The sequence below is a fragment of the Peromyscus maniculatus genome, chromosome 16 (assembly GCF_049852395.1).
Source record: "Peromyscus maniculatus bairdii isolate BWxNUB_F1_BW_parent chromosome 16, HU_Pman_BW_mat_3.1, whole genome shotgun sequence".
Taxonomy (NCBI): domain Eukaryota; kingdom Metazoa; phylum Chordata; class Mammalia; order Rodentia; family Cricetidae; genus Peromyscus; species Peromyscus maniculatus.
The window spans coordinates 34680222-34693870 of record NC_134867.1 but is presented as its reverse complement, the minus strand read 5'-3'; the positions used below and the strand labels follow the sequence as shown (position 1 = coordinate 34693870).

The window sequence follows — 13649 nt, the reverse complement described above, 5'->3', positions numbered from 1 at the left end:
AAATTGTACCTTATCATTAGATAAATATTTGGATCATATTCCAAGAAAATGAAATGCATGAAATTTACCTTAAAGAAATCACGCATTTTATTACACACATGGGCTTGCACAGTCGTGTGCACACAATACACACACACACACACACAATCCCAGTATACTAATAGGTGAAAACTACTTAAAGTGGACTTTATGAGATGTAAGTTATGAATTACAAACTGTTCCATTTGGTTTGGGGGATAGTTCTTATGGATAACTAATTTTTTCTTTCCTCCTGCAGAACTGGCTAGATCCAGCAAAAGAAATAAAGAGACAGCTGAGAAGTGAGTATTTAAAGAACCATACTCAAACTCAAATTAATCTGTACTATTTCTGTGTTTAATAAAAACCTGTAGGGATAAATACTATAGTAATACAGAATATGGTGATGGTTCAGTTTTGCATGCTGGAACCAATGCTGCTATAAGACACTTGTGGAATTGTGACTGTTTAGGTGAATATGGTGCCACGTGCTTGCAATCCTAACACTCAAGAGGCTGAGGCAGGGGATCTTGAGTTTCAGGCCACTGTAGGCTACACAGTGCAATTCTACTTCAAAAACAAAACAAAACAGAAACCAAACAGCAACAACAACAACAAAAACCCTACAAAACTAAAAGTATTGATTGTGACTGTAGATGGCTCAGAGACTCTTCTCTTTCAGGAGGCTATAGACTTATTCTTACATGTTTGTGGAATCTACTGATATGAAGTAACAGCCTGACTTAAAAAAATACATTGGACTTTTTGGAGTGAAATTTATGTTGTATATATCTGAGTGTGTGTGTGTGTGTGTGTGTGTGTGTGTGTGTACATGCATGCACATGACAGAGGTCTACTTTTGATTACTCTCTCCTGTTTTTTTGAGATAACATTTCCTCACTGAACCTGGAGTCCATCTGTTTGACTGAATTTGCCAAGCCATTGAATGTACCCATCTGCCTGGTTCTCCAGTGTTCCCCTCCCCAAGCTGGGTTGCAGATGCATGCCACTGCTGTGCCCTGTTCTCAATGGGTGCTGGAGACTGAGTTCAGTCTTCATACTCACACAGCAGGCTTTTACTGACGGGGCTGTCTCCTCACCCTCACATTTCCCTCTTTGGTTGAGACCGTTTGCTCCATGTGCACCTAATACAAATATCCTTCCATTTAGTTTGGAACTGGAGATTCTCATTGTTGAGCATATCCTGTGTTCTAGAGGCACATAAGCACATTGTTCCTATCTACTGGAGTGAAGACTCCAGGGATGAGAGCTAAGCAGAAGTCTTTCCAGAGCTGCCTGTCTTCCCCGTGGTCCATTCCAAAGTTCCAAATGGCTTTACCAGCCTTAGACTCCGGTGTGACAGTTAGTGGTGCTTGTTCCTTTCTGTTTCTACCATTCATTTTCATTGTCGTGATTCCCCCGTGACGCCATGCTTCCCACTTGGCCAGCCTCAGCTCCCTGCATAGATGTGTCTGGGACAGAGGTGCCTAAACGTGTTAGAATTGCTGAGGAGTCTCTGATACTGGCTTCAGAGTTTGTGAATACCTGAAACAGGTAGAGAGCTAAGAACAACCTGGAACACTTAAGACCCGGGTGAAAAATCTGAAGTATAGTTAAGTTCCTCACAGCCCTTCTAAGACTGGGCCCGAGGGCTATCCAGGGACAAGCCATTTCCTGAAAACTAACCTGCAAAGTCCCCTGTATTCTTGATGCCATTTCTACGTTTTCTGCTCCTTTATTATTCTGATATCAAAACACTGAAACAATTCAGTTTTCTTAGTTCTTCTATCTGTCTTCCATGTTAGTGTCCACTCTTCTGTTTTAATTTTTCTCCCTTCAATAACAAAGCTTAGTCTTTCCATCATTTCCCCTTCTATGCATTAATTAATTAAGTGTGTGTGTGTGTGTGTGTGTGTGTGTGTGTGTGTGTGTGTGTGTGTGTGTTTTGAGACAGGGTTTCTCTGAGTAGTTTTGGTGCTTTTCCTGGAACTCACTCTGTAGCCCAGGCTGGCCTAGAACTCACAGAGATCCGCCTGCCTTTGCCTCCCGAGTGCTGGGATTAAAGGCGTGTGCCACCACCGCCCAGCTTTAATTTATTTATGCACAGGATTTCACTGTTGTCCATACTGACTGTGAACCCCTAATGCTTTAGCTTCCTGAGTTTGGGATTATAGGGAAGTACAACTATGCCTGGTTTTCTGCTCCTTTTGAGTTTATCTGTTGTTCTCATATATTCTTTTTGTAGATTCATGTTTTACCTTTTTTAAATTTTGTAATTTTTAAAAATTAATTTATTTTTATTTTATGTGCATTGGTGTGGAGATTTCAGATCCCCTGGAACTGGAGTTACAGACAGTTGTGAGCTGCCATATGGGTGCTGGGAATTGAACCCGGGTCCTCTGAAAGAGCAGCCAGTGCTCTTAACTTCTGAGCCATCTCTCCAGCCCTCATGTTTTACCTTTTAAGAATAACTTTTCATTGGCCAATCTTTCGGCCTTGTCTAGAACTGAGACACGGTCTCAAATTTGGGACTTTGAGCATGAAACTAGAAGAGTGCCATGCATTCTGTCTTTGAACTATTCTGACATTCAGCATTCATTGCTTTCTTCTCTTTCTCTTTTGCATTTTATTATTTGCTGTTCCATCCATGATGGAAAAGCAGGGAAGAAGTAGTGAGTGGACAGAGCTGCATAACGCTAGCATTGTGGAAGAAACTGTCAGAGAAATCCTTCCTTTGTTTCTTCTGCAACTGATACATGCTCTGTGAAGGGTGTGCCTCAAAACGATGTAGTGCTTATACTTTCTCTGAACCCAGATCTGCCAGGTGACCCAAAAAGAAAGAACAAGGCAATGTCCCAAATGTGATTGATGGCCCATAGAGTTCTTTCCTGAGTTTGCTTTGTGCTACTCATTCAGAGTCGCAGATATTTCCTGTTGGGAATTGCCCTTCAGAAGAAAGCTTAAAAAGCAAGTTTGAAAACTTGACAGGAAACTTTGCAAGTAAAAGTGTTTGAAAAACTTGGAAAGCGAGACTCCGGTTGATTATGAATCATGTTCTTATGTCTTGGTTATTTTTGAAGTGTTTTTTTAGAGTTATTTCGGGACGTTTGCCCTCGTGGTTTGGCAAAGGAATAGCAGTAACAATTCAGCGGCTTTTCTAAACCACTGGAGTTCTTTAAATGATTCCCGGCACTGTCTCCTCCGTGGATGCAGCTTAGGAAATGTAGTCTTCCTGTTGCAATAGAACTTCTGTGATTTGTCCTATTAGATTAGAACTAATCTTCTGAGTTACCTAGGAGCTGGCAAGCCTAATGGTTTTCACTTAAAATTTACCTTAAGTTTTGGTTATTTTCTCAGTAGTATATCTATTAGGCTGTATGTCTAAAATCTGCCTGTGGTTAATATAGAAATAACCCATAATTAGTTGAACTATTTTTTATGTAGCCAAGTAAAATTAGGGATAACAATTAAATTAAAAACCATTAGTAGATTTTAAGTGTACTTACCACAAAAATAAGTATGTGAGGTAATTTCTTTGTTAACTTACTCCCTTTAGCCATTCCATGATGTATACGTATTTCATATATCTTCTGTACCATAAATATATACAATTTTTTCAGTAAAAATGTTTATTTAGCATTCTTGGGTTTTGGAAATACGTAAAATAAAGAAGTTTTAGTAAAAACCTGTGAATGTAGTCATACTCAGGTAGCTCGGTGCTAGTGTTACCACCTGGAAAGCAGATAAACAAGATGCCATTGGGAAATGATAGTCTTGTTGTGACTTTACTTTTTTATGGATTGGTGGTCACCCCACAGAAGGATGTGTACACAGTGTCTGGGTTTTTTACATGGTGTGGTCCTGTAGGTCCACGCTCTAAAACCCAAGAAATGGTTTTGTCTTAAAGTATGTCAGGATATTTCCCTATTTCTACTTTTCCATCTTTAGGATCTCTTTGAGCATTTCCATTATACAGACATTTCCTGAGTATCTACTGTGACCACTGGATCATTTCATGTTTGCCAACAATGTGAAAAGCCCACGGTTTCTCTTCCCCCTCCCCTCCCCTCCCCTCCCCTCCCCTCCCCTCCCCTCCCCTCCCCTCCCCTCCCCTCCCCTCCCCTCCCCGCCCCTCTCCCCTCCTTCTTTTCTCTTTTCTCTTTTCTCTTTTCTCTTTTCTCTTTTCTCTTTTCTTTTCTCTTCTCCTCTCCTCTCTTCTCCTCTCCTCTCCCCTCCCCTCCCCTCCCCTCCCCTCCCCTCCCCCCTCCCCTCCTTCTTTTCTCTTTTCTCTTTTCTCTTTTCTCTTTTCTCTTTTCTTTTCTCTTCTCCTCTCCTCTCCTCTCCTCTCCTCTCCCCTCCCCTCCCCTCCCCTCCCCTCCCCTCCCCTCCCCCCCTCCCCTCCTTCTTTTCTCTTTTCTCTTTTCTCTTTTCTCTTTTCTCTTTTCTTTTCTCTTCTCCTCTCCTCTCCTCTCCCCTCCCCTCCCCTCCCCTCCCCTCCCCTCCCCTCCCCTCCCCTCCCCTCCCCTCCCCTCCCCTCCCCTCCCCTCCCCTCCCCTCCCCTTCCCCCTCCACTCCCCTCTTCTTTTCTTTTCTTTTCTTTTCTTTTCTTTTCTTTTCTTTTCTTTTTTTCTTTTCTTTTCTTTTCTTTTCTTTTCTTTTCTTTTGGAATGGGGAATATTTAGCAGCTAGAAATCCCATAGGTGAAACAAATTTATCGAAGAACTATTGGATGGAGATTATTTAATTTATTGTGTAGTAAATCACCATATAAAATATGTATTTAGAAAAAGTAAAACCCATTCTTTAATAGGTTTACTCTATTATAGTAATAGATTAACTCTCTAATAATAATAAACCTATTATTCTCTAGTGGCTTATATTAATTTATAGTTTTAAAAATTTTCTTGTTATTGTCATGTTTATACTAAATTACTCTAAATAAAAAACAAACAATTATTTGGTAAATAATTGACATTTTGTAATTACAGACCTTCCCTGGCTGTTCACTTTTAATGTGAAATTTTATCCTCCGGATCCTTCTCAATTGACTGAAGATATCACCAGGTACTTTGCATTTACATTTTTTAAATGCATCTTTGCTTATGACTTGTTTTATTGCTATGCTCCGTGAGCATGGCTGTAACTTTAGGACTGAAAATCAAAGCAATAAGAATGTATGGTATAAGATTTTGCCTGCATATCTGTATGTGCACTATATGCATGCCTAGTGCCCCCAGGGCAGATGGGGGCGGGTGAGTCACAGGCCACTCTGAGCCCTAGATGGGTGTGGAGAAGCAAAGCTGGGTTCCCTATAAGAGCCCTAAGTGCTCTTAACAGCTAAGCTGTATCCATTCCCTACACACACACACACACACACACACACACACACAGGCTTGTTTCCTCGCTTGCTTATCATTGTGTTTGCGGGAGTGCATGCTGGGGTACACAAGTGGAAGTAAGAAGAAACTTTGTGGGGTGCGTTCTTCTCCCACCTCGATACAGGTTCTAGGGGTTGAATCCAGGACATTAGGCATGTGTCTTTGGGCTGCAGGTGCCTGTAGCTACTGAGCCCTCACAGTTGCCTCAAAGCAGCGTTGAAAACAAAACAAAACAAAACAAACTTAGATGTTTACTTAAAAAATGGATCTTCTTACAAAGAGCTGAAGTATTGCCAGTTTCAAAACTTTACACACACACACACACACACACACACACACACACACACACACACTGTTCTCCCTTTATATTAAAGTCATAAAACACTTAAAATATTGCTGGCAGCTTAGCTTCCTATGTTATATGTATGAGTAAAGACATCCCTTTAGTATTTCAGATTCTAATGTGAAAGTATTTTTTTAATAGTATACTCCATGTTTGCCTGTGTTCGTTTCAGTGTACAGATGTCATATGGACATTTATTGCCGAGATTGGAAAAATGGCAGGCGTGTTTTTTTTTTTTTACCTTGCTACCTGTTGCTAAATACCAGCACACTGCTAATTAATTACTACTCATATTTTAATCATGCCTTGATTAAATTAGCTCCAGCTAGTAAATAATAAATAGTAGCTTTTGTAACTGCACAGTGATTTGCTTAGGGTATAATCTCTGGTGTGTTGGAATGTAGGGGTAGAGAACAAGGAAAGGGAGAAAAGTGGGTCTTACAGTCATGGGTAGAGACAACAACAACAAAAGATGTCTATTCTCTTTATTAATTTAGACTTAGTTTTTAAAATAAGCCACCAGTGTAGGAGCAGGCTGAACTTCATGTTATGCAAAGGCTATTTTTGCTGTGAATATAAAGAGTTACTAGGTGTATGTTTGCAGTGGATTACTAAAGTTTAAGGAATTGAAGGTGCTCTAACGTTAACTAATGTTTCTTCTCCATCATTTTCTCTTCCTGCTCCCTCAGATATTTCCTGTGCCTTCAGCTGCGGCAGGACATTGCCTCTGGCCGCCTGCCCTGTTCCTTTGTGACTCATGCCCTTTTGGGATCCTACACACTGCAGGCTGAACATGGAGACTATGACCCAGAAGAGTATGACAGCATGGATCTTAGTGACTTCCAGTTCGCCCCATCCCAGACCAGGGAGCTGGAAGAAAAGGTGGCAGAGCTGCATAAGACTCACAGGTCTGTTGACCTGCTAGCTGGAGAGACCAGCGCCGGGACAGGGTGACATAGTTTGGATACTTGCTGGATGTTGGAGGCCAAGTTTTTAGCTTATCTCCTTTCTCCTTCTGGAGCTCGCCCAGCACTGATGGAGACAACCAGCAGCTAGCTTTTGAGATGTCCTTTTAGTGTTCTTCTTACTGTAATATGGGGATTGTGTTCTTGAAACTACACTCTTTTATCAGAATAATGTGGATTCCCATCTGACACTTCCTTCTCTGTCCCATCCTTAACAGACACACAGGAAGCAGACTTGGGTATACTTGGTTTGGCCTTACTTTACAATTCATCTGCTTCTTAGTATCTCTATTCCTGTATTTAATAAGAAAACCAGGGAGGTAGTGGGGTTAGATGATATCAAAGCACATTATATATGTGTTTGAGACTTTCAAAAAATGAAAATAATGATTTTTTAAAAAACTAGGATAGGTTGAAGCATCTGGATTGGAATGATAGATGATGATGGGTACGGGATAGCTGAAATGTGCAGCTGTCCCGACAAGCCACGGAACATTTGGTTTAGGTGAGGATGACACAAATTACTTGATTGTCGTGTATACCTTGAATACTTTCCTATTTCTGTCAAAATGGAGTTTACATAAGTTTTCAGAATCTCTCAAAACTACAAAATGTTTTATATTTTCAAGCCATAATTTTATGAAATTTTGACTAAAACCATTTGAATAACTTTCACAGATTTAAAATGCTTAAGGGGCCTTATACATTGACTTTTGTTTAAAAAAATTAAAAAGATCAGTATTTGACTTTATTTCTGTATTTAAATTCTACTCAACAGACATTTATTCTGTCACTCAGATTTGAGGTGCTAGGTATGAAATGTTATGTTGGAAATGAAGACTGTTGGGCCAGAGCCCTGTTAGTTTATGTTGCGCCCATTATTGCCCAGTCTTCTTCCCCAGTGAGAATAATGGAAAGCATCATTTTAAGGATAAAAATGGCAAGTGTAGAAATTGGCCTTCTTGACCTGAGCAGGCTAAGATGAAATGACCGTAGTAGGAAGTGGTAGAGACGGAGCTGCAGCTTGTCTCTCTCTCTGAGTTACTCCCTGCACTCCCAATCAGACACACTCCTGTATCTGTTTTGAGCATATTTGCATCTCTCGGTAACACAGTTTCTTTTGATTCTCAGAGGCTTATCTCCAGCACAAGCTGATTCTCAGTTCTTAGAAAATGCAAAGAGGCTTTCCATGTACGGTGTTGACCTGCATCATGCCAAGGTATTGTAAATTCAGTGGGAATAACATTATTCCAGTTTAGCAACTGTTGTTCTAGGAAATCTTCAGTTTCACAAAGCCTGGTTCATTTTGGAAAATGCTGTTTGTCTCCACTTGAGTCTTCAATATTTCTTGGTGACCACTTACAAAATTCCTGAGTGTGGGAATCACCTCTCCTCTCCCTGCTTCTTCTTTCATCATTGTTTTGTTTCCATTTTTAAAAATTTATTTTACATACCAACCACAGTTTCTGCTCCCTCCTCTTCTCCTGTTCCCTCCCCGCTCCTCTTTCCTACCCCATCCCCCCATCCACTCCTCAGAAAGGGTAAGGCCTCCCATGGGAGTCAACAAAGCATGGCATATCAAGATGAGGCAGAACTAAGCTCCTCCCCCTTCATCAAGACTAAGCAAGGCATCCCGCCATAGGGAATAGGTTTCAGAAAGTCAGCTCATGTGTCTGGGACAGATCCTGGTCCCACTGCTAGGGGCCCCACAGACAGACCAATCTGCATAGCTGTCACCCACATGCAGAGGGCCTCCGTCGGTCCCATGCAGGCTCCTTAGCTATCTAGAGTCTGTGAGCTCCCAAGAGTTCAGGTCAGCTGTCTCTGTGGATTTCATGGTCTTGACCCCCCCCCCCCCTTTGCTCATATAATCCCTCCTCTCTCTCTTCGACTGGACTCCAGGAGTTCAGCCCAGTGCTTGGCTTTGGGTCTCTACATCTGCTCCCATCAGTTATTGGATGAAGGTTCTACGATGACAATTAGGATAGTCACCAATCTGATTAGAGCAGAAAACCAGTTCAGACACCCTCTCCACTATAATTGCTAGGAGTCTTAGCTGGGGTCATCCTTGTGGGTTCCTGGGATTTCCCAGGCACCAGGTTTCTTCCTAACCTCATAATGTCAACAAGAAGTCTCTTTTGTTGCTCTCCTTCTCCATCTCTCCCCCTACTCAACCATCGGGATCCCTCATGTTCCCATCCCCTTCCTCTCCTTCCTATCCCTTCCCTCTACCCCCAGTTTCCCCAGGAGATCTCATCTATTTCCCCTTCCCAGGGTGATCCATGTATCCTCTTAAGGTCTTCCTAGTTTCTCTGGAACTGTGGATTGTAGCCTGGTTAGCCTTTGCTTTACATCTACTATCCACCTATCCATTCTTCAGTTTAGGGGCATCTAGGTTGTTTCCCAGTTCTGGCTATTTAAAATCAATGAACATAGTTGAGAAGTTTCCTCAAGTGTTTTAATGAATGCCCCTTTGAGAGTTCTTACCACAGAACTGCCTTTGGTAGCCTTAACACCTTACCCTGAGGCCATGGTTCATGCTGGGTCCTAGCTTCTGCTAGACAAGTGGTTCTCAACCTGTGGGTTGCAGCCCTTTGTGGGTCGAATGACCCTTTTATATAGGACACTTTTCATTGCAGCTTTATTTACATTTATTATCCCCCCCCCCCTTCAGATCAGTAAATAGTCTCTGGTAACATCATGTTTAAACTGCTGGATGATACAGAACTTTTAAGATTTAAAAAAAAAAACACTTCCACATAGACTATCTTTTCGAAATTTGAATGTATTTATTTTATAAATACGTGAAATAGTAAAGAGAATGACTTGTCTAATGTCATCTATTGCTGGCTGTCAGCTCTGCCTAATACTCTTTGATAGATGCTACTAGGTAGTAAATTTGCTCTGTCTGATGCTGGAGGGTTTTGTTGGACACCCCCACCCCCACTCCTTGTTTGGTTAATGAAGAAACCAAAGGATGAGAGAGGACAGGTCTGAAAAGATTCTCCCATCTTTACTTCTTTCATTTCTGTTTATTTTGCTATATATGATTTTCTTGAGAGGGTGGGAGGACTAAGGATTGAACCCACGAGGTAAATCCTCTACCAGTGAGCTACACCCTGCAGCCTTCGCTGTATGCAGCTCTTCTATCTCCTTGCTTTGTAGATCATCAAGTAAAAGCCAGTTCTTAGGGAACTACTGCAAAATGTCAGGATTCTTTTCTCTTAATACTAGAGTGTTAAAAGGGAAGCTTGATCATGAACGTAATGTCAGGTTTCGCTGTGCGGTTAGGAACAGAACAATAAAGTGTCATTATTCATTATTTATCATCTGTTAGAACGAGTTAATAATCAGCATATTTGTGGCTCATGGAAAAGAAGTCCTGTAGCAGTTTTAAAGTATGTGCCATGTAAAATTTTATTTTCATAAAACATTTTTCCTGACCTTGAACTCACATTCTTCTTCCTATCTGAAGCATTAAGATAGCAAACTCAAGTTAAGACAAGTTCAAGAATGTTGAATGGAAAGTCTTGACGAAGGGGCATGAAAGCACAGAGAAGCAGGGACCCTGAGATGGTGTCAGTGGCCCACCTGCACCCTCTAGTTCTGCAGGGTGGAAGGCAGAGTGGCCGCTGGGACCTGGGCAGAAGCTGGTCTGGAGAGGTTTTCTGCAGAGGAACTACTGTCAGAACCAGCCAGCTGATGTGACCACACAGGGAGGGGGCCTGTTCACTTAACCCCTGACCTCCTTCCCTTTGTCTCCTTGATCTTGGGCAAGACCTCTTCAGCATCTCAAACCTCTTAGAAGACCATCCACACCGCACAGCTTCCTGAAGAGCAGAGCAGAGGGTAACTTTTGTAGTCAGGTGTTTTTTTACTGTTGCTGAATGGCATAGCTCAGACATGGGAGATTAAGAAATGCTTTTCCCCCTTTCACTTCATACCCTTTATCAGTAATTCTGTTCTCACAAATCCTGATAATCTAAAACAGTATGTGAGCCAGCCAAACCTCCACCCGTCTGCTTGAATACTGGTAGGATTTCTTTTTAATTAAAATAAAAATAGTTCTTTGTCCTGTCTAAAGATTGCTTCAGACTAGGTGGAGCTGGCTTTGTGAGTGTTTGCAGTGAGTGTTGCCTCCTCAGCTATGTGAGAACATGCCGTTTTCTGCCATCTCTTGCCCTCTCTCTTTGGCCAGGGGTAGTGATGCTTTTGGCAAATAGACACTTTGAGTTTGGTGCCAACTAGTTTGGGCACCTGTGCCTAACTCACCCAGCTTTATCTGCTATTCCTAGAGAGAGTTGAGGCTGCCAGGATACCAGAGAATAGAGTATTGGTATTTTAAGTTTTTAATTTTTTTTTTTTTTGAGATCGAGTTTCTTTATGTTTTTTGGTGCCTGTCCTGGATCTTGCTCTGTAGACCAACCAGGTTGGTCTTAAACCCACAGAGATCCTCCTGGCTCTGCCTCCCAAGTGGTGGGATTAAAGGCGTGCGCCACTGCCGCCCGGGCTGTTTTTAAATTTTTTTTAGAGTTGTGTATTTGATATGTAAGTGACCGTTCACATGCTGTGGTGTACACTCCATGGTGCATGTGGCCGTCAGTGACAACTTTGTGGAGCTGGTTTTCTCTGTCTACCTTTATGTCAGTTCTGGGGATTGAACTCAGGTCATCAGGCTTTTACAGTAAGTGTTTTATTGGCTAGGCCATCTTGGCAACCCAGTGTTTCAGAAACTGCTCAATGTGCTGTAATGTAATTTTATTTGTGTTACTCAGGTATCACAGCAGATAATGAAATTAACATCTGTAGGCTATACTGTACTTCTATTTTGAAAACAAAAAAACTATAACTTGTGTTAGATCATTCTTAGTAATGATGCCGCAAAACACTTTTTTGTTACTGAATTGGGACTTAGACTTAATGTGCTGTTTGTCTTTGCTTTGTGCATGTGAAAATTTATCCTCCGTTGTTAATGATTTTTTAAACTGTACAACTCTGAGTAGCAGTGTTGAGTTTGTCTCTTGACTGAGATCACCTGCACCCTGCAGGGTAACTGCTCATGTCCTTTGAACATTGTGTACCTCTTCTCTTCCGCACTGTGAAATACGAGGGGAAAGTTATTCCTTTCTCCTTTTTAAAACACACTTTAGGCTGTCAGCTTTCTGCTTTCGTCTGTACCTAAGTGAAACCTTTTCACGCCCGTGATTATTCTATATTACCATCGATTCCAAATTAAATCTCTGGGAAAAGAAAACTAATAATAACTTCAGAAATTATCTCTAGTCCTTTGCAATATGTCAGCTGAAGGGATGCTTAATGAGAACTGCTTGTCAGCACTTAAGTTGCTGAAAATGCTTGAAAGAATTCAGAGCTTTCAACACTGGCAGCCTAGAAGAGAGATTTTCTGTGGATTGGTGTTTTGCAAAATACAGGTATAATTCTAACAGCTGTCAGTTAGCATAGCAGTATGCCAGCAGACTGTCCACGAGGGTTGGACTTGCTCCAGGGAAGCATTCTATCTTCCGTATCTTCGAGATGCTGAACTTTGGGTCTTTTTTCAGAGCTTTCGAATACAGAAATTGAATTTTTTCCAGATTTTTATATCTTTTAAATGATATTTCTATAGTTCTTTGTAAATTCAACCCAATTCCTGAAGATGAATCATTTAATATGAGCATGTGTTCTACTCTTGGAATTAACTTAGGCACTGTCACTAAAATTTAAGTACGAACATGTTGACATTTTCAATCATTTGAGGTCTGCTTTGCCTCTGTCTATGTAACTTGTCATTCTAACTGTTGAATGGTTTATACTTGGCAGGACTCTGAGGGTGTGGACATCAAGCTGGGTGTGTGTGCTAATGGCCTTCTCATTTACAAAGACAGACTGAGAATTAATCGTTTTGCTTGGCCGAAGATCCTGAAAATTTCCTATAAGCGCAGTAATTTCTACATTAAGGTTAGACCAGCAGAGGTAAGCAATGCCTTATACCCTTGGCTTAGCTAACACACTATCAGTGTTTCCTTTGCTAGTAGGAGAGATGAATGAATTCCTGCCATGAAAATACTGCAAAAAGAAGCTCTTCTTTGTTCTTGTGTGGTACACAAGCCAGGGTTCTTGATGATAACCTACATACGAACATTCCTGTTTCTGATATACACAACCACTATATCTTTCATAAGAAGGGATCTTTTTGTGACCCACCTCCCACCCCCACGCACAGTGGGAGCTCATTTTTTTCTGTTGACTCAGTTAAGTGATGGAATGTGTTTTAGTGGGAATGAATAGTCATTTCACATGGGCAATTAATACTTGCTTTTCATAGAAGCAGTATCACAGTCTGAAATTTTTTTATTTTGTCTGACTATAGATAGACTAATACTTTCTAAACAAGAATTATTCCTGATAGAAATTCCCGAATCGGTTTACAGTAGCATGTAGCCAGTGCTTAAGGAATCGGCTGATTTTGTTTTACGGATTTATTCCAGCTGGAGCAGTTTGAGAGCACCATTGGATTCAAATTGCCAAACCACCGGGCAGCTAAAAGGCTATGGAAAGTATGTGTGGAGCATCACACTTTCTACAGGTAACTTGAACAGTCTCGTGCAGTTGCTCTTGGTACCCTGTCCAGGTTAGGTAGAATGGATACCATGGCAGATGTGACTGTGCCCTGCCTCAGGGTTTCTGACTCTGCTGGAAGCCATGTTTCATGCTGGTTGTTTCTGTTACCTGAGGCCGTGCTTTGATCTGCCTCCTGGTTGTCACTGTCTCCTTCCACCACCCCATCCTCACACCACCTGCTGCAGTCCTTTCTGTCATCACTTATAATTCAGAGTTTTTTCTTACCAGCTCTTCTGGACTTAACCTCTTTCTTAATAGGTTTTCTGTATCGTGATAATAGGTTTTTCCACTGACACCGTAAGCCAGATCAAGCCAAATTGAAAC

At 41.4% G+C, this 13649-nt stretch overlaps 1 protein-coding gene across 50 annotated transcripts in view; it reads left to right on the top strand.

The window, feature by feature from the left end:
• Epb41l2 (erythrocyte membrane protein band 4.1 like 2) overlaps positions 1-13649 on the top strand; it is a 175533-nt gene that overhangs the window by 115920 nt on the left and 45964 nt on the right. For all 50 annotated transcript variants that reach the window (XM_076552590.1, XM_076552614.1, XM_076552612.1 and 47 more), the window contains 6 exons: positions 278-320; positions 5007-5082; positions 6429-6647; positions 7836-7923; positions 12525-12677; positions 13193-13290. In XM_076552590.1, coding sequence (XP_076408705.1) covers positions 278-320; positions 5007-5082; positions 6429-6647; positions 7836-7923; positions 12525-12677; positions 13193-13290 — 677 coding nt within the window. The remainder of the gene's footprint in view (positions 1-277; positions 321-5006; positions 5083-6428; positions 6648-7835; positions 7924-12524; positions 12678-13192; positions 13291-13649) is intronic.